This window comes from Crotalus tigris, unplaced genomic scaffold (assembly GCF_016545835.1).
Source record: "Crotalus tigris isolate CLP2741 ecotype Arizona unplaced genomic scaffold, ASM1654583v1 scf7180000024453.458620722:586385, whole genome shotgun sequence".
Classification (NCBI taxonomy): domain Eukaryota; kingdom Metazoa; phylum Chordata; class Lepidosauria; order Squamata; family Viperidae; genus Crotalus; species Crotalus tigris.
In genome coordinates, this window is record NW_024100622.1 from 85472 (window position 1) to 106709 (window position 21238).

The following is a 21238-nucleotide window of genomic DNA, read 5'->3' on the forward strand; positions in this document are numbered from 1 at the left end:
AAAACATGACTGTAATTAAATAATATAAAGCAAGTATATAATATATTTGTGGGAAATAATTGAAAGAGATCTAAAATGTATCAGTTCCTGATACAGGTTGCAAATAAACCCTAGAGCAGGGGCATCAAATTTGCAACGTCACTTGATGCGTTGTGATATATTGTGACTTTTTCCCATTGCCGGCCATGAGGTGGGTGTGGTTTCGGTATGATGCATCTGGCCCACGTGCGGCAGTTTGACACCCCTGCCCTAGAGGGAACTAAGGACCAGGCAAAAAGACTTAAAATGGCTAAACCAACTATAACTTTTTTTTATCTCGAGGATTTTTTCTTTGAAAAATGGGCTGAAATATTAATATTGCAGAAAGGATAGAGATTTCAGTGCATGCATACATTTTTAGAAGAGGATGAGAAAAACTTTTATCTGATATAAAGTTTGAAGGCATGAAAAACAATAAAATTGAGTTTACCAAAATGGGAATTCAAAAGACAAATTAACAAAAGATCTGGACATGGAACAGCTTCAACAAGAAATTCTGAACAATGCCTCTTTATGAAATCTACAAAGTAGGCTTTGAAGACTCCTTTAAATGCTAAAGAGTGATGAAAGATCAAATCCTGCAATGCTACAGGAATGATCTAAAGGTTGAGATTGTATAGAACAAAAGAAAGAATATAAAATTGGACTATTTGACTTGTGATAAACTATTTGATATTTCTGGAAACTTGTAATGGACTTTTTGCTGAATTAGTACTGAAAAGATGATAATTTTTGAATTGCATATAGCTAAAAGTTAAACTATGGGAGAATAAATTTTTCTTGTAACTTTAAAAGTTCTTGAAAACTGATATTAGCTTATGGTTGGTTGGAAGGTTGGAAGCCACTTCTTTATTAGTGCCTTTGTTGCCTTTTCTATTTTTTTTCTTTTTCTTGTTTTCCTTTTTCTGCATCTTCTGAACTTTTTTCTTTTTTTCTTTTAATTTAGTTTATATTCGTTTTTATTTTGTATTAAACTGAGAACTAGTTCTGATCTCTAGAATCTATATAGTTACGGCATAGGATTGAGAGCCAAATTTTGCTAGAACACTAGCTTCTCCTTCCATCAAATGTGACCTTGCAGTTTCAGATTTCTGAACATTATCATTGATTGTGCGGGTTTAAAATGTTTAAAACCTTATACCTGCCTCCTCCCAAAATGCAAGCAATTATGTACAATTTTACTACGAACAAGACATTTTTCCCTCCTTGCAAACTCTTTCAGTTATATGGGTTATCTTACACTAATATTTTGCCTGTGATTATTTCAACCCTTTATCTTTGGACTGAAAACCAGTGTATTCCCTGATTTTGGTGTTTGTTCCAAGAATTCATCATTAACTTGTAATTAGTTGCATAACTTGCTTAATTATTAAGGTTTATTTTAAAATCTTAATATGAATTTGTCTGCTATGTTGGTTAGTTAAAATCATGTAAATAAATCCAAAGTAATTAGAGCATTAATAAAACTTTATAGATATTTTATTTCAATTTAGATAAAAAATTAATTCTGTTATTTATTCGTTGCTTATTTTATTTTAACATTTTATTTTTAGGTTTGCTCAATCATATTTGTGAACAAACCAAGTGAGGCTGAAGTGTCTGGAAATTGTTTTCCCATTGATACCAATCATAATAATGAGAAATCATTTAAGGTTTGTGTTGATACTTTGTGCTTTCTTTTAGGTTAATTCATTAGGTTATCCAATGAAAAGATGAATACATTCATTTATTTGATTTATATAACCTTCCATCTTAACAAGTGATTCTGGGCAGTATACATCATAAAACATAAAAACAATTACAACAATACAAAATAAAAATATATGTCACCAAGTAAAATTATTACTCTGGTTGGTAATACAGCTAGGAAACAGGACTATTAACACAGTCGGTATCCCAGGCCTGGGCACATAACCAAGTCTTCACAGCCTTGCAAAAGGCCAGCAAGATTGGGATTGTTATTTTTTCTATTTCTTAATTAACGAACACCATCTTTGAAAGTAATAAGTGTAATAAGAGCTGCTGAATACTGTATGAAATAGCAATAAAGCAAGGTGGGAAGCATTTGAGAATGCCGACAGATAATCAATATGGTATCACGTTCTACTTTATAGCAAAGAATATCCAGAATTCCCTTCCAGATTGGCTCCCCAAATATGAAGCTGTGTACATTAAAAAGTCTTCTTAGTTGCTCAGCATACTCAGATTCCAGAACAGTTCTCCTCCCTCATTTGTTAGAATGGTTGCTTCCTTGCCAATAAGACAAATTAAAATTAATTTAAATTTAAAAACCTGAGAGGGAAAAAAAAGACCCTTTGCCTGCTCTCCAAAGACAACATAGTAAGTACTTAGCATGTCTTTCTGAAAATGGTAAACTGCTACTTGGAGGAAGGGTATGTATGTGAGAGTATGCTACTAATAAGAAAATCCATTCCCAAATAACTACAATTTTTACAATGGTCTTAAGACGGTTTCTTAACCTACTTTTATTCTATCAATTATTTTATGCTGCTGGTTATAAATTCATCAGTTGAATTTATTTCTATATATTCATTGCCAGTTACTAATGCACTATTTTTTTCACTTTCTTGCAGATATCATAGTAAACATTAATGCAAGTTCTAATGAAATTAACCAACGTTTAAAGGATACATGATATAACAATATGGTTTAATAAGCATGGTGAACAAGTAAGGTGTGGTGTTTTTTGTGATTAATATAATTTCTCAAAGATGAAAAGTTTTTCTGGGTTAAGACAAGAAGGTGTTTTTAGACCTATGGTCCTAGGAAGGCATTATTCATATTCTTAATTTTACTTTATGGTTGTTGAAAGAGTTTGCCATCTATTCAGTTGTTATATATGTGTGCATACAACATCCTAACACACTTTAAGACCGTTATAATTATATTACAACATATTCTGACCTTTAGAATGAGGTAGCATAGTATTTTTTCTAAATTAAAGGTCATTGTCATATTTGAAAATATACTGAATCTGTCACAAATCTGAGCATTTATTTCTTTTGACCTTTTATTAAAAAAAGGCATGGAATTTTGTGTAGCTTATATTATAGACTGATAACTAGGTGTAATAAGAAAAAAGCAAGATGAACAATTTAGTCAGGATAGACCCAGGCAGTAATTTGTCCAGATGAACGTAACAATTTAATTTGTACATGATGTTAAACTAAGCTTTGCCAATTATTGGATGAATAACATCAGGGAATTTCAAACAATATGTTAGGACATTGTTGGGTACCGTAAATGCCGGCGTATAAGACGACTTCTGCGAGCGCTGAAATCGGCGCCAAAGACGGGGGTCGTCTTATACGCCGAGTCGTCTTATACGCCGGAAATACTGGTAGTTTCTGGCGTATAAGACGATGTTCTAGGAATGCGGCCCGGCTATAAAGACGGGGGTCGTCTTATACGCCGGGTCGCCTTGTACGCCGGCATTTACGGTATATTTGCTTTGCCTTAATATTTTGTATGAGCCCAGCCTCTGTGATTCATTCAATAAAATGATGATTGCTTAAACAATATATGAATTAAGCCACTGAAATACTTTTTGTATTCCAGTCTGCCAAATCTAAAATATAGTTCTTGTATTTCTGGTTACATGAATGGAGAAAAAACTAAGAAACTTAAGAAAATAATGCCAAGGGGGTTGAGAAAAAAAATCCATTCAATGAAAATATAGTTGCTCTGTATCTGAGGATTAGAAACTTTTTTCATTATTTACATTAAGAAAATTTATATAAATTTAATTGATGAAGAAATAATTATGTATGACAAAGGCAGATTCAGAAACGTAAAGAATTGGAAGATGAGATTAAATTAAAAGAGAAGTTTTTGATTTTAAATCCTTCAGATGAAAAGGTTAAAGAAGCTATAAAGCTGTTAAGAACACAATTTAATATGTTGATGGCTGATCAAGCTGCAACTAATCTAATGTTTATGAAACAAAATACATTTTGTAACGCTAATAAACCAGGGAGATGGTTGGCCTATCAATTAAGAAAGAAACAGAGACAGAGAATTATAGATAAAATAAATTATAACGTTAATTAGTGTATCAGAAAGAGTTGATCAAGAAATCTTTTCTAGATTATTATCAGAAATTATATAAGAATACTAATGTACAAACTTTAGATATAAATAATTATTTAAGTGAGGCTAACTTTCTTAAACTAACAGAAGATCAGAAATAAGAAATCAATGGTTTAATTACTAATGAGGAAATTGTGACAGTTATTAAGCAATTAAAATTAGGTAAAGCACCGGGTACGGATGGTTTGACATCCATTTACTATAAAACCTTAGTAGAAGAGATGACTGAACCTTTATGTGAGCTTTTTAATAATATATTACAGGGTTCAGAGATTCCTCCGTCATGGCACAGTGCTTTTATATCCTTAATTCCAAAAGAGGATCAAGATCTTACCTTACCAAAGAATTATAGGCCTATATCTCTCTTAAACGTGGATTATAAAATTTTTGCAAAAATTTTAGCTAATAGGTTTATGAGGGTTTTGCAGCAGCTTATACATAAGGATCAATCGGGTTTTATAACCGGAAGGTATATGAAAAATAATGTTAGACAAATTATTAACTTATTAGAATATTTAGATAAGAATAACCAAATCTCTGCAGGGCTGATATTTTTAGATGCTGAAAAAGCCTTTGACCAACTGAATTGGCAGTTTATGTTAAGATTAATTGAGGAGATGAATTTTGGAGAAAAAATATCACAAGCTCTAGGTGCTATATATCAAAAACAAACGGCACAACTTATTGTCAATGGGGGTTTGTCAGAGGTTTTTACAATAGAAAAAGGTACAAGACAGGGATGTCCATTGTCACCGTTATTGTTTGTCTTAACATTGGAAATTTTGTTGATTAAAATTCGAGAGTCGCAGGAAATAAAAGGAATAGAAGTTAACAAAAAAGAATATAAGTTAAGAGCTTTTGCAGATGACTTGGTGGTTACTCTGTCTCAACCTACTTATTCTGTAGTAAAGTTACTACAACTGATTCATCAATATGGATACGTTTCGGGTTTTAAAATTAATAATAATAAGACTAAAATATTACCTAAAAACATGACTAACCGGGACAAGCAGATTTTGGTTAATTTAACAGATTTTGAAGTTGTTGATAAGGTAAAATATTTGGGGGTTACTTTATCTGTTTCTAATGTAAAATTGTATAAGAATAATTATGAAAATTTGTGGATCAGGGTACAGAAAGATTTGAAGAATTGGGATAAGTTACAGCTATCTCTTATGGGTAGAATTGCAGTGATTAAAATGAATGTCCTACCAAAATTTCTTTTTTTGTTTCAAATGCTACCTATTTTAAAGAATGAGCTTAACTTAAATGAATGGCAGAAAGGCATTAATAAATTTATTTGGGCAGGGAAAAAACCAAGGGTAAAGCTTAAAATTATGCAAGATTTTCGTGAGAGGGGTGGACTCAAGGTGCCGAATTTGAAATTATATTATGATGCTGTGGCCTTAACATTGATTAGTGATTGGGTAAACTTAACAAATGTAGAAATACTCCATCTGGAGGGTTGGGATTTACTTTTTGGATGGCATGCCTACTTAATTTTTAATAAAAAAGTGGATCGAGTTTTTAAATCACATATTATAAGGATCTCTTTACTTCGGGTTTGGAGGAAGTATTATAAGAGTGATTTTAAAATACCTTTATGGGCTATACCTTGGCATGCGATAGAGGGGATAAGGAGAGGAGTTAAAATGGATAGGGTTTCTTACACACAATTACTTAGATGGGATGGTCAAAATTGGCAGTTAAAATCTTTGGAAGATTTAGTACATGAAAATATTACCTATTCATGGTTTCAATATAGACAATTAGTGGACAGATGGAAGATGGATTGTAATATGGGCTGGCTTAGAGAAGATGAAAATCTTTTTAAACAAGTAAAGGATCAAAGACAAACTCACATTAAGAGGATTTACGGGGTTCTAGTGGAATTGGATTCAGAATCTGAATTAATCAAAGATTGTATGATTAAATGGGCACAAAATTTTGGTGAACCAATCCCACTGGATACCTGGGAAATTATCTGGGTGAGGAATGTTAAATTTACACAAGCCCAGAACTTAAGGGAGAATTTTTATAAAATGTTTTATAGATGGCACCTTGATCCACAAAAAATGTCTCTTATGTACCCTGATTTACAGCCTAAATGTTGGAGATGTGGCTGTTTGGACGCCACCTATTATCATATTTGGTGGTCGTGCAAAAATATAAAAGCTTTTTGGATTAAGATATGGTGGAATATTCAAAGAATTTTTAGAAGGAGGGTAAAATTTACTCCGCAATTATTTTTGTTAGGTATTGTTACTGATTGTGATGCTAAGGAGGTTATATTGATGTTAAATTTGATTACAGCTGCAAGGCTGTTAGTAGGGCAATATTGGAAGAAGGAATCTTTGCCTACCTTGCAAGAGTGGTTTTTTAAAGTTTCCTATCTGGCGGAAATGGCAAAGATTTCGGCTTTTTTAAAGGAGCAATCGCAAGAGAAATTTTTTGTTGTATGGGAAAAATGGATAAATTTTATACAACATAAATTGGATATAAAAATATCATTTAGCTTTTTTATAACTTGTATATAATTTTTGATATTTTATGGATTGTTTTCTCTTTTTTTCTTTTTTTTCTTTTTCCTATTTTTTTCCTCTTTCTTTCTTTCTTCTTTTCTTTTTTCCTTTTAAAGTATTTTTTCTTTTTAATGTTTATGTCACTTATATTTTATTATTAACTATTTTATAAGTTGTTAAAACTTGTTTAGGTTTCTTAAAATTTTAATTAAGCCTATATTCAGCTCTGGGAAGCTCAGGGGGGGGATGGAGGGGGTGGTTTGGGAGGGGTTGGGTGTTTTGTTTTTGTTTTTTTGTTTTTTATTGTTCTTTTTTTGTTATTTGTAAAAACTCTTAAAAATTCTCAATAAAAAAAAAGAAATAATTTCTCTCTCTATATATAAATAATGCACAAGCTCCACATATTATCTTCATTAGAGGACTATAAAAAAAGATAGCAATAAAGGTTGATTTCAAAAATCATAAACCAGATCATAATATAAGATTATTTATGCTTTCCTTCCAAACAAAATTGGTCTTATTTGGAGCCAAAATGCTCATCATAGTTTGTCAGTTAATGGTTTCTAGTAACAAGTGGGAAGGAATATAAATGTGATGGAAGCAGGTAAGGACACTGCATAATTCCAATTACACAATTCATTCATGAATTGGAATAAAATACAACAGCTGTGTCTTCCTTTTAATTGCACCATAAAAATATTTGTTTTATTAAATTCTTAGTGTTATTATGTGACACTATACTTTGTTCCTATTTCAGGTCGTCGTTGGTTTTTATGTGATACATAGGACTTGTCAGATTCTTCTGAATAACGTAACAGTCTTCAAAGATGGATACAATGAAGTTAAAGCATGATATTAATCCACTTCTTCTTTATATTATGAACTTTGCTGTCTTGGTATACACATTTTTAACTTTTATTCCATGGTATTTATTTTCTGGATCAAAATATATCATAACCAAATCAAATCAAATTAAAGCAAAACCAGTGAACAGCACACCTGGAAGTGCATATAGATCTGTTAATAGTTTGCATTGCTTAGCATCTGTATTATATCCTGGATGTGATACCCTTGATAAAGCTTTTAGATACGCTCGAAGTAAATTTAAGGACAAGAATCTCCTGGGGACAAGGGAAATATTACAAGAAGAAGATGAAATCCAGCCATCTGGAAAAATTTTTAAAAAGGTACATAGTGTCTATTTTTTTATGGAAAGAGGGAAATATTTATAGTTTTATTCTCTATGACCTGGGAGCTCATTATCCTGCAATTCAACTTCATCCGTGGGCCTTTGATACTCTAAAACAACTATAGAAGGTTAGTGAGGCAAATCAAAGCTTTTAAGTTGAGCAACCTGCAAGTCCCTGAATTTCCAGTGAATCCCTTTTTAAAAACTGATGTCACATTTCTTACCTCCAGTTTGTTGGCCAATTTGAGAAAGAAATACATATTTTGCTAACAAATCAACAATTTCACTTTTGTGTTCTTGAAAAATTCTTGAGTTGGTGTGATTTGGATTTGATTATTTGTTACCTTTGTATGGACTCTCAAGATTGGAAATGGGATAGATGAATTTCTTCTGAGATGTCCTGTACACAGAGCAACACAGATGCTCTTAGGGACTCCCAGAACTATTCCGTCACTGGGGATTGCTGCTGAATATGTTTTTATAATGCCCCTGCGGAACTGTGATGGATAGTGTATTCATCCCAATGAAATTTTAGTTTTAAACTGAGCGGGAAATAGGCTAGTGGATTATGCATATTTGAGAAAAATCTACCAACTATAGATAGGGTTGATAGACTAACTAGCTATACGCCAGATAGATTGCGTAAGATCATTCCTGACATTTTCAAACTCAAATGGGTAGAATCTCTCCAAAGAGGAACTTAAAGATTAGAGTTGGCTATTAGCTCTTATTAACCAGTCTGATTTAAGATGGAGTCTGAAAACTACTGGAGCCAGATCCACAAGGAAAAAAGAGCAAACAGAATTTAATGAGACAGGTCTGTGCTTAACTGTGTGGCAGCTTTTTGATGCAATTTGAAGCTGCAAGGATAATTCTTATAAACTTGGATTGGTTAGCAGCTTCTAAGGTATTAAATGTGCAAATCGGGACACCATAAAGAAGCTGAGAAACAACCTTGGTAAGGAAGATCTTACAAGCTCTGTAAATAAGATGTATCCCTCTTTGAATGGAAGTATCTTATTACACTGCCTTTATTTTTTATAAAACAAGGTGGAGAGCATGCTTAATACTCTTTCCTCCTATCTTCTCCACAACAATAACCCTGTGAGGTGGGCTGAGCTGAAACAGAGTGACTTATGAAAAGTCATCAAACCAGGTTTCATGCCTAAGGTGTTAAAAAGCCTACGGAGCAAGCACAAGTTAGTTATAAAATTTATGTTTTATAGTTAGTTACAAATTAGTTATAATACTTAAGTTTTATAACTAACTTATAATTAACTATAAAACATAAGTTTTATAACTAATTTGTGCTTGCTTTATGTTTAACTTATGTTTTATAACTAAGTTTAAAATAAAATTTAAAATTAATATGTTAGAATACATGAAAAATTAAGAAGTTAACAATATATGAGAAAGCCTATGAAAGAAAAACATTTTTCTGCTGTCAAGAGGATAATAAGGTAGGCTTCAGATGTGCCTCATTAGGAAGAATGATCAATATAAACATAGTGTATATGTTTATATATTATGTCCAGTTTATGATTCAATAGTGTTAAAATTGTGTTGAAGAATTTTAAAACAATGTGTTTCTGATATGGGTTAAAAATAAAATTATCTGAATAAAATTGAACTTTCTCCACTAGATTGATCTGACAGTAAATTTAAATCTTGCTGCGAATAAGTTTCTTGTTTGTAAATGAATAATACTGCTTAAATGATATTAAATGCAATTATTATTAATCTAAATGATATAGCAAGTAGCACACACTAGAGGGCACAATTTATCTCTTTATCCTTTTCAAAAGCTTAAGAGTACAGGATTGCTGTTTTGTATATGTTTTATATATGTCCATGCATATGTTAGACCAGCATACTAAATACTGCATTTAAAAGCTGATTGGCTCTGTTATGCTTAGCTGCCTCTCTCTCAGTTGGTGCTGTGATACTAAAAGAGGAAGAATAAATTTAAAGGGTAGATGACAAGGGCTCTGCCTGGTATAAAGCAATGATACAATTATCTTTTGCAATAGCTCCAGTAGCCTTAGTCTCTTTATCTGGAAAGATAGATGATGCCAAAGGGAGGGGTGGTTTAAAAATCAAATTTGCAATCAGTTTTTACATTTCAAATAACCTGTTGTAAGTCATTGAACAATCCCTTTCATTTTATATCTAAATTACCTTTATTAATAATGCATGCTTTTTAAAATTTTTTGAAACTGCAACATTGAAATGGAGAGGGGCATACAGTTTCTAAATTAGAAGACTCTGGACAGATAGCAAAATTTAGATTTTTTTTGTATCTCTTATCTACTGCTGCTATGTACAATATATCTACTGAAGAAAACTGCACAGAGAACTAGCTGTGACGGGCTATGTGATAGGTTTAAAATACATAGAAGTTGTATTTAAGTCAGATAGAACTTAATGATTATATAACTACAGTATGCTGGATTGTGTCAGTGAAGAGTGTGCTACACTTTTAGGGATAGACTATGGAAATGTTACTAAATATTTGCCATTCTTAAGTAGTCCAAATAGATAATTACCTATATATATTATTTTTGTATTTTGTAATTTGAAAGTGAAAGATATCTTACTAAAAAGATAAATAACGGTATGTCCAATTGATTACTTTTTCTACATATTTTTAAAAATTATATGAACAGTTTTAATTATGTAAGTTGCTTTCTGGTGCATTTTCAACAAAGATAAATTTTACCCCCTTGAATTAAATTTTGATAAAGAAGAACAAACACGGGAATAAATAAAAGGCAAGAGGAAGAAGAGCACAGGATACAGGATACATAATTACAGAACATATTTGTATGTGTCTGTGGGTATAATTTCTATATATAAAAAGTTTATGATTTCTTTAGGTTGTACTTGGCGAATATCACTGGTTATCATATGATGATGTTTTTAAAAAAGCTAAAGCATTTGGTGATGGATTAATAATGCTGGGCCAACAACCAAAGACCAACATTGCCATTTTCTGTGAAACTAGAGCAGAATGGATGATTGTAGCACAAGCTTGCTTCATGAACAACTTCCAGCGTGAGTACAGTATCAGTCTTTGGGGTTTTTTTTTCTGTGCTTCTGTGTGTATACTAGTTTAATATAATTATCCAGGCATTCAAAGAGAATCTACAATTTGAAGAACTACCCATCTGGGAATTCTGGGAGCTATAGTTCCAACCTACCTAAAATACCATAGAAGGATTGGCCTGTCATCCGGGACATTATTGGCAAATACAGGTAGTCCTCAACTTACAAGAGTTCATTTAGTGACTGTTCAGTATTACAGCGGCACTAAAAAAAGTGACTTATGACCATTGCTTGGCAACTGACATATATCTATGACAGTTGCAGTGTCCTGGATCATGTGATCACCTTTTAAGACAAAGTTATTGTGGAAGCCAGATTCACTTAACAACCATGGTACTAATTTAACAACTACAGTGATTCACTTAACAAATGCGGCAAGAAAATTCATAAAATGGGGCAAAACTCACTTAACAAATGTTTGACTTAGCAACATAAAATTGGGCTCAATTGTGGTTGTAACTCGAGGACTAATTGTAGTCATACTGTTGTTATTTAGGAAGATTAGCTTTTAGAGAAATAAAGGAAATCTGGATAACCTTTTTGCAATTTGTTTTCTGAATTCTGATCTCTATTTTTAGCAAAAGGAAAAAGTAAATTGAAGAGCGTTTTGTTTTTAATGTAGTATTCTTCCAGATCTGGCACTATATAAAGAAAGCAGAAAAAAACATAATGAGGGGGAAAATGAGGTTGATTGAATAATAATCATTGGAAAGTCCCAGTTCCATTTTTACAATAACTCTGATTACCTAATTAATAGCTAGGCAACCTTCTATCTTGGAGCAGTACTGGGTTATATGGCATTAAGAATTCTGGAAAGTAGGGTAAGCCTTTAAAGGAGTATTGAGTTCACAGATGGTAATCTTTATGAAGAAACAGAGATCGCTTTTTCTTTCTTCCCATATATACTTTCTGGAATGTCGTTCTCATTTTCAGGGTCCTACATGGTTTAAGCCTGCAATCTTCTGCCCACTTCTGGAATAATAATCTTTATTAAATCCCAGTTACTTTGGAATAAGGATTACATACAATATAGTAATTTGATTGTGAGCATAGTTTGGTATAATAGTGAAAGATACTGAATTACATGCTGGGAGATCTTTCTAAAGCCCGGGATCCAGCTGAGTGACTTTGGGCTAGTTTTTCTCTCAGCTCTCCAAAAGAATTGCCAGGACAAATGTATGGATTTGTCCATTAGTCACATGAAGTTAAGACTGATTCAAAGACACACATACACGTATAGTTTGTCTGTAGTAAATTATCAGCTCTGGACATGGCATTTTTAATTTGTTTATGAAGGTTCTTATAATTTAAAAGCTTGTAGCTCCAGCTGTGTTTTAATTAAGTAAATTGGATTTAATCTGCAAGTGTTTGAATAGCAAAAAATTGGATTTTGTACGTGCTGAGTTAAAGAGGAATAAGGTAGTTTGATTGTAATGTGGCTTAATACAGAATAACATCCTCATCCACAGTAATATTTTTGTGGTAAAATTCCATCCAAATAGTTCAGTTGTGAAGTATGGGAAGAAATTAATAGTGAATTTGTAATCTCAAACAGAGGGAGAAAAAGACTTGTTTACTCTGACCTGTTTCAGACAGAATTATAACCATGGGTTGATGCTGTATAAAGTCTGATATGTGTTGCCATATTCCTCTTCTTGTACTTAAATAAATGAAATACTTAGTTTGCTTAGGATTTTGACTCCGGAGAGAGAACTGAAGTTATGTCAGCCCTCCCAGGTAAACCAGACAAGAAATAGAACTAAATGAACTAATTCCACTTTATTGCAAGGATGCATTAGACAGAATCTTGCAAGTCTGAAAGTATAAACTTCCCACCACTACCTATAACTGCTTGATCTGTCAGGGTAGGTCCTTCCTAACTGTTAAATTGTTTCTTAGGCAGCATCTCTTTGATCTTATCCCCAAGGTCATCCGCACAGTCCAGTACAAGTTAGGAATTGAAATATGTAATTATTCCCTTTATTTGGAAATTAATATTTTGCTTGAACTAGTCTAGTATATTTGTTCAGGGACATTACAGACCCTATAGTGAATTCCATTGGAAGTTACTGTGTTGGATCAGTGTCAGTTATAAAGAAAATCCTCAGAGAGTTAATAAGGAAATGACAGCTAAGAAAGAAATCAAAGTATTTTAATAATATTATATATTTCTTATGAGGAAATTTGGCAAGTTTCTCTGTCTTCGGTAAATGTAACTTTTCAAAAAGAGGATTCCATTTACAGTGTGATAATGTAATGAAACAATGAAACATCTGGTATAGAAATATTTGCAATTATGATTTGAGTGAGGTAACAAGAGAGATAGTATTTAATTGGACATTTGAAGTTCCTGAGACGTGCTTCAGCTCACAGCATGACGCAGCATTTGTGATCCCAAATTAATGAACTTGGCTGACTTACTTGCTGGCAGATGGAAGCATTGCCGTGCACTTTTCACGTAGACATCTTTTTAAAGTCAGAATTGACCAGTGAAATACAATGAATTAAAATTTATTTAAGTTTGCACAATAAATATGCTTGCTATTACAATGTTTGTTAGTTGCTAATTTTTAAAATCCTAGCTTATTTTTAGCATAAAATAGCATAAAACAGTATCATATTTTTAAAAATATCTTGATATTTTGAGAGAATTATGTACGCATCGGTACTGAAAAACCTCTGGTCTTGGCAACCAACCCAGATTGGATTCTGGTACTGAATTTTGTTTGAGAATTGTGTTAATGTACAAGATATTTGTTCTATTCAAGCCCTATAATAAATGGAAATATAGCATCCACACTATCCATTCATATCCTTTTTAAACATGCACAGGTTGTCCTTCTCTTATGACCATCATTTAGTGACCATTCAAAGTTCCGATGGTACTGAAAAAAGTAACTGAGAGCTGGCCCTCATATTTACAATTATTGCAGCATTCCCATGGTCATGTGCTCGTCATCTGGGCACACGGCAGCTGGCTTGCGCTTATGTAATTGTAGCGTCCTGCAGTGACGTGATTGCTTTTTGTAAACTTCCAGGCTGGCTTCCGACAAGCAAAGTCAACTTTGCAACTACCTACTGTTGGCATCTCCATTGACTTTGCAGTCATGTGATATCTTGCTTAATGATCACAGATGGCTTGTTTTATGACCATGGCAAAAAAGATTTTAAAATCGGGTGTGTTCATGTGATGCCCCACTTGATGATGCACTGCTTAGCAATGCATTTTTTTGGGGTCCCTATTGAGGACTATATGTATTTAATGTTATAATTTCGAGGTTGATAACCATTTAGTTGTTGACCTGATTATATATTTCTGCAGCCAACTTTAGAGAAATATTGAGCATAATAAATTTTGCTGTCACAACTTAAATACCTCTCTTCTGATGCTACGCAAGCTTAAATAACTCTCTTCTGATGCTATGTATAGTTTTCCCATAGGTTTTCTTTTTAACTTGAATCACTGATAGAAAACCACAAATATTAACCTAGTGGCTTTTACAGATATTGTTCTTTGTTACTTTTATTTGTGACACGTATGCATGAAAAAAGCTTAAGCGCAGTGCTAAGTACAGTAGCAACTCAGTAGACCAGACTCTTCAAAAATTTGGATTGCAACTGGTATAGCTTGTCTTGCCTCTTTTGTTCCATAAGTTCATTGGGCCATGAACTTGATTTTGTTTATATAGTTACTTAAGAGATTGGGTTTTTTTTTTGCTATAGCTTGCTGAGAGCTGGCTAGGAAAGTTTTATGTTTCATAATAGGGGTCACTGGAATAAGCACAAGCAGCACATGGAAACTAACAATTTTGTACTTTTTCCTACCAAATTAAAGAAATGTGAATTTGCTTTACAACAATTTATGTATTCTGTACAACATATACCTCCTGCCCTAACTCCTTGTTTCCAAACTAAATAGTTTTGTCATTAACCTGGAAGAAGTGACTTTTGAAAAGTACACTTTTCCTAACATTCTGTATACCCATGTTCTTGGAGAATAAGTGAATGGTTGTCTGGAGATGATCTGCACGGGTAGTGCTACTGGCCAAACAATTGAAAGAGGAATAAGAAAGATCATAGTTTCCATCATTATAAGTTTATGTCCGTAATGAAGCCTGCTGATTATGGTTGCAAATCATGACAGTCATTAAGCAAGGTGCCCACATGATTGCCTTGCTTAATGACCTCCCATCCCTGCTCTCCTCAATGCAGTTGTTGCACAGTTGTACAGGCTGCCTTGGGTGCAGGAGGGAGCCTAATGCAGACCCAGGCCCATACTGCAGTACCTCCTCACTTCCACACATGGCCTGACCTGTGCTTCCAAGGCCTCCCCCATACTCCAACGCACCTGAAGCTTTACTTCCCACCCATCAGAGTCCCTATAGGCCTTGGACCTGCTTCCAAGTCCCACTGAGTCTTTACAAGCCTTGGTCTTGCTCTCCACCCTGCTGTGTCCCATATCCTCCTCCCCACTTACTGCCACCAATTAGTTAGTTGTTTTGTAATGTAGATCATTTTCTGGAAGCAGTCTCTGGATCACATGGCCTTCCTACCCAGTAGAGGCCAGATGGCTTTATCCTGGAAGCAGGTGCCAATTTGGGAGGGAGGCTGAGGAACAGAATGGCCTGCTCTCCTTCCCCAACATGATCTCCAGAGCTCCAGGATGTAGTCGGATCCAATCTGGGTTGGTCACTGCTTAGTTACTTGCACTACATTGCTGGGCTGCAGCAGCATCCATTCCAGTCCAGGACAGACTCCCTGTGACTTCCTGCCTGCTTCCTCATTGACTTTGCTTGTTGTAAACAGGCAGGAAGTAACAAGGAGGTCCTCACTTAACAACCCATCATTCTCATTTAACAATGGCAACAGGGACCCTTGGGATTGCCAGAACTACCCAGTGCAGACACATGACATCACACTTTATTGCCACATTCCTTAGTGACAGAAGTTTGGGTCCCAATTACCATTATAAGTTGAGGACTACATGTAGATATTCTGTTTACAGTATTTGAAGAAACATAGTTGCAGTGAGAAAATGAATAGCTTGTGAAACAGGTAGTCCTTGGCTTACAACCATTCATTTAATGACTGTTCCAAGTTATGACATCATTGAAAAAGTGACTTTTTCACACGTATGACCATTGCAGCATCTGCATGGTCACGTGATCAAAATTCGGACTCTTGGCAACTAGCAGTGTCCTGGGGGCCTGGGATCAGCTTTTGCGACCTTCTGTTAAGCAAAGTTAATAGGGAAATGAGAACCACTTAACAATCTTGTTACTAAGTGTAACTGCAGTGATTCATTTAACAACTGTGGCAAGAAAAGGCATAATATGGGGCAGAGTTCATTTAATTATCTTCCTTAGCAATGGAAATTTTGGGCTCAAATTTTGGACTTGATTCCTGAATTTCTAAAGTTTTTGCAGTTCAAAATATTGTATTTAAATCATTGTTATACTGTGTTCGTATTTACACTATGTCATACATGTTTGAAATATTCTGAATATTTGCCGTAGGAAATATATTGTTTCTTTCCCCTTTATTACTAGTTGTCACACTTTATGCTACTCTCGGAGGCCCTGCAATAGTGCATGGATTAAATGAAACTGAGGTGACAACCATTATTACTAGCAAGGAACTGATGGAAACAAAATTGAAGGTAAATATAGCCCTCAGGTATATAAACCTCTTTTATTTCTTTAATATTGTGGAAGAAAATGTTACATGTGGTTTATTAAGAGTGGGGTCAGAATATTTGTGGAGTTGTTTTGTGTTTTTTATTGTTATATTGTTCTGTACTCCAGATTGAGATATATATAAAACATCTTTCTTCTTTAGGATGGCTTGTATGCAGGAAAAGATAATTAATAATTTCTGTGGTCCCTAAGTTAATGTTTAAATAATTCTGATATTTAGATGTGTCTATGTATCGTGCTAAAGAATAATGTTGTCATTTTGTTCTAATTTAGCATGATATGGAAACACAACAATGCTGTGTAAACTATATTTTATGGCTTAACACACGGGTGTCAAACTCGTCACGTCATATGACATGTCGCGATGTATCACAACTTTTTTTTGCATTGCTGGAGCTGGGATGTATGCGGCCTCTCCATGATGCAACCAATCCATAGGCCGGCAGTTTAACACCCCTGGCTTAACAGTTTGTATGAATTTAGACCATTGTGTTTTTTAAAAAAATATTTATTGTAGAGCAAACTATGGTCTACTGCAATGTGTGAGCATAGTCTTTTGCATTCCTAGATGACTAAGTATAAGACTCTAGAAAGAGTACAGAGAAAAGCAACAAAGATGATTTGGGGACTGGAGGCTAAAACATATAAGGAACGGTTGCTGGCATTGGGTATGTCTAGTTTAACGAAGAGAAGGACGAGGGGGGACATGATAGCAGTGTTCCAATATCTCAGGGGCTGTCACAATAAAGAGGGAGTCAAGCTATTTTCCAAAGCGCCTGAAGGCAGGACAAGAAGCAACGGGTGGAAACTAACCAAAGAGAGAAGCAACCTAGAACTAAGGAGAAACTTCCTGACAGTTAGAACAATTAACCAGTGGAACAACCTGCCTCCAAAAGCGGTGAATGCTCCAACACTGGAAGTTTTTAAGAAGAAACTGGACAGCCATTTGTCTGAAATGGTATAGGGTTTCCTGCCTGAGCAGGGGGTTGGATTAGATGACCTCCAAGGTCCCTTCCAACTTTATAATCATCATCATCATTATCATCATCATCATCATCATCATCATTATTATTATTATTATTATTATTATTATTATTATTATTATTATTATTATTATTATATTTACCTCTTTAAAAAGGGCTATTTCTTCTGCTTGGTATAGTGTAGTTTACATGAATGACAGAGCATAATGCACCTGTCTATTGTTCTTGATAGCCATTTCATATTAACTAGAGTTGCACAGCTTTTCAAGCTGAAGGCAGAAGGGTGCTCTGCTATTGTTAGGACCTCTATATAACTCCTGAAATCTAATTCTGTTTTTCTAGGGTTGTGCTGCAATTATAGAGGGCAGCTGTATGATCCCTGGAAAAGATTCAGCTACTATAAGGAGTGGCAGAGATGTTATACATGAACAAAGCATCTTTTTGCTTTTGCGTCATAAATCCTGCATAGTTCATAATATATATAACTTAACATGCAAAGAAAGAGTGCAAGCAATTTTGAGCAGCTATTTTATAAATGCTGTGTTATGCCCATTAATCATTCCTACAGTGTAAGCAACTTAAAATGGAAAGGAGGGAAAGGCTGATAAATTTTAAAAGTGACAAAATGGGTTATTATCTGTTTGTACCCAATGGAACAAACCATGGAAAAATCATGTCATATCTGAGGATTTTCCCATAAAAGGACTGAAAACATCTTATTTGAATATTAGTTTCATGGGCCAAAAATTTGATACCCAGCATACTTGAGCATTTTATGTACCTTTGAATAATCTGCTATATATTAAAACAGATAATATACTGCCAAATGTTTTTAAAAATATCTTTCGGAGAAGGAGTCAGCGGTAGAATGCACTGAAGTAGATGTGAAGTACCGTAATATATATTTTAATGTCTGTTACTTGATCTTAAGCTGATTATAGTTTACTTGCTCTTAAGATGATTATAGTTTAATTTAGCAGATTTTTTAAAAATCTATCCGTTACGAAGATTCTAAGCACTATATATGTTTCTTCTCTGTAGAATATTGTTTCTCAGATTCCTCTACTACGTCACATTATTACTGTGGATGGCAAGCCAACATCATGGTCTGATTTTCCAAAAGGTGTTATTGTTCAGACCATGTCATCTGTTCAAGCTATTGGAGAAAAAACAGAAAACAGTATGTAATATTCAATCAATTGATTTTTTTTTCTTATGGTGATGGAATAGAAAAGGCAAACAGAGGTTGACAGAAGGTCTTTGACACATTTCCAAATAAAGCTATTTGGATCCTGGAAACTCTTGCTGCTGAATGCTGTCAATATTGGACTAGTAGGACCTGTATTCTGACTAAAATGAAAAACAGCTGTGTATGTTCCTTGGGAAAGAGAGGAACCAAGGGAGGATAATAATTAAAATTAATATATTTTATGTTAAAGCTTCATTGCAGAATGTATCCAAATAATCATTAGATTTTTTTAAAAAAAATTGTTATGCCAATCCTTTAAAAGAAGATATCAGTTAAATTCAGTTCCTTGAATAGGAATTGGCATGAATTCAGAGGCTCCCTTCAGAAATAAGTCCACAGATGCCTATCAGTAGAGATCAAGATATATGATAACTTTGATCTGAAGGAAAACAATGCACTAACAGAGCATGCTTGGGCATACAGGTAGCTTCTGTTAGCAGCTTCTTAAAGTGTCTGTATCTTTTCCAAGAACATGTGGCTAACCCTTATTTATCAAACCTAAAACAAATGTGTTTAATTGTTTTTATTGATATGAGAGAGGAAAACTTAAAAGAAAAACACAAGAAACAAATAAAGAATATAGTATTTATTTTGGTTTTAACAAAAAAAAAATGAAGTAGTATCCATGTAGAAACAAAGCTAGATGGTCTTTTCTTCAGTAAAGATGCGTAATTTCACCATTTACCAATTCCATTAACTTCACCATCCATTCATTGTGGGAATCTATTAGTATTTCCATCTCTGTGAATATTTACTCCAGTTATCATATATAAAAACAAAATATCATGTTTTTTCCATCAATCGCTTATCTATCACATTTAAACAAATACCTACAATTTCTATTGTACACTTATTTTAAGAATTCTCTGAATTAAAGTACATATTTGATCCCAATAACTCTTAGCCTTCTTGTTACTTATTCTTACAAGAGTTCTTACATTTCCAGCATATCTTTGACACACCATTATACATCTTTGACAATTTATCAGATGTTTAATACCAATTTGCAAAAAGATTCTTTCAAAGTGAATTTCAGTCCCTTATTCCACTTATTCTGCCACTGATCTAGCATTATATTACATCTAAATTTTTGCCTATTTAATTAGTTTGTCGCCATGAGTTATTTATAAAAATAATGAAGGAGGGATATAAATAAGTCAATAACATAAATTTTCAATAAAAGCCAATATCTATTGGCAATAACATGCTCATTAATTTGGGGGTTTGATGATTAGAATTGTTTATTATTATAGAAATATTGTATAATATTCAATGTTAGATCAAAAGGTTAATTCATCTAAATGTATTTTACATTTGTAACTATCAAAAAAGTTGGAAGGGATCCTTTTTCTATTTTTCTTTTTTTTCCCTTGCACTTCCCCTTCCCTATTTTTAATTCCTTTCCTTGTTTTTTATATTTTATCTTTTGCAGAAATTTAATAAAGTATATTTAAAAATAATAAAAAGAATATCATGGAAACCCCCCCCCCCTTTTTTTTTTCTAGTTCCAATGTGCTATTTCAAAAGGCAACTGGACTTTTTTTTCCCCCTTGAAGATATTTTGCTTCTCATCGAAGAAGCTTCTTCAGTTCTGACTGAAAAGTCTTCAAGGAAAAAACAAGAAAATTGCCTTTGAAAAAGCACCTTTGGGACAACCATGACCTAGATGACTGATCTCCATAGACATTTTTTTCATTCTAATATGACTGCTGAAAGCTTGCAAGATTCTGAATGTGTTGGCTGTTGTCAAGAAAAGGAGATTGGTTATTATCTCTTAGAATGTGTATATTTGGGGACAATTTAAAAATATTTTTGCACATGCCTTTTTATCTAATGAATATTTATGTTTGTACCTTTTCTTTTTGTAAAGCATCTTTCAAACAGAAATTGAAACCAGTATCATCAGATATTGCAGTTATTATGTATACAAGTGGTTCTACAGGAGTCCCAAAAGGTGTCATGATTTCCCATTGTAATCTTATTTCTACCATAACAGGGATGGCTGAAAGGATTCCAAATTTGGGGTATGTATTAAATTCACTTTAGGGGTTTAAATAGCTTTTATATTTCTTTACAATACTATAATGATAATGCTTTCATTAAATCAAGGTTATAATAGAAAACTAAATAATAGAAGAAAATCTGACTGGAAAGAATGGTTGCTTTTCAGTGAAAAACTATTTAACAGAACTGTAAACAGTTTATATTGTTAAATGCATTTGGGCTTCATCCTTAGGGACATATGTGCTTTTCTTTATACTATAAGAGAATTTGCATTTTTTATCCATATTATGCTTTCTTTTGTTTGGTTTCTTGATGCAGAATGCAGTGTGCCAAGATGTGTT

General features: G+C 33.5%; 1 protein-coding gene across 4 annotated transcripts in view; it reads left to right on the plus strand.

Moving 5' to 3' along the window:
• ACSL3 (acyl-CoA synthetase long chain family member 3) overlaps positions 1–21238 on the plus strand; it is a 64655-nt gene that overhangs the window by 23948 nt on the left and 19469 nt on the right. For 3 of the 4 annotated variants that reach the window (XM_039332192.1, XM_039332191.1, XM_039332193.1), the window contains 7 exons: positions 1593–1691; positions 2634–2734; positions 7429–7858; positions 10737–10914; positions 16515–16624; positions 18686–18824; positions 20764–20917. In XM_039332192.1, the coding sequence (XP_039188126.1) occupies positions 7499–7858; positions 10737–10914; positions 16515–16624; positions 18686–18824; positions 20764–20917 (941 nt within the window). In that variant the 5' untranslated portion in view covers positions 1593–1691; positions 2634–2734; positions 7429–7498. The remainder of the gene's footprint in view (positions 1–1592; positions 1692–2633; positions 2735–7428; positions 7859–10736; positions 10915–16514; positions 16625–18685; positions 18825–20763; positions 20918–21238) is intronic. The other variant, XM_039332194.1, reaches the window with a different exon arrangement.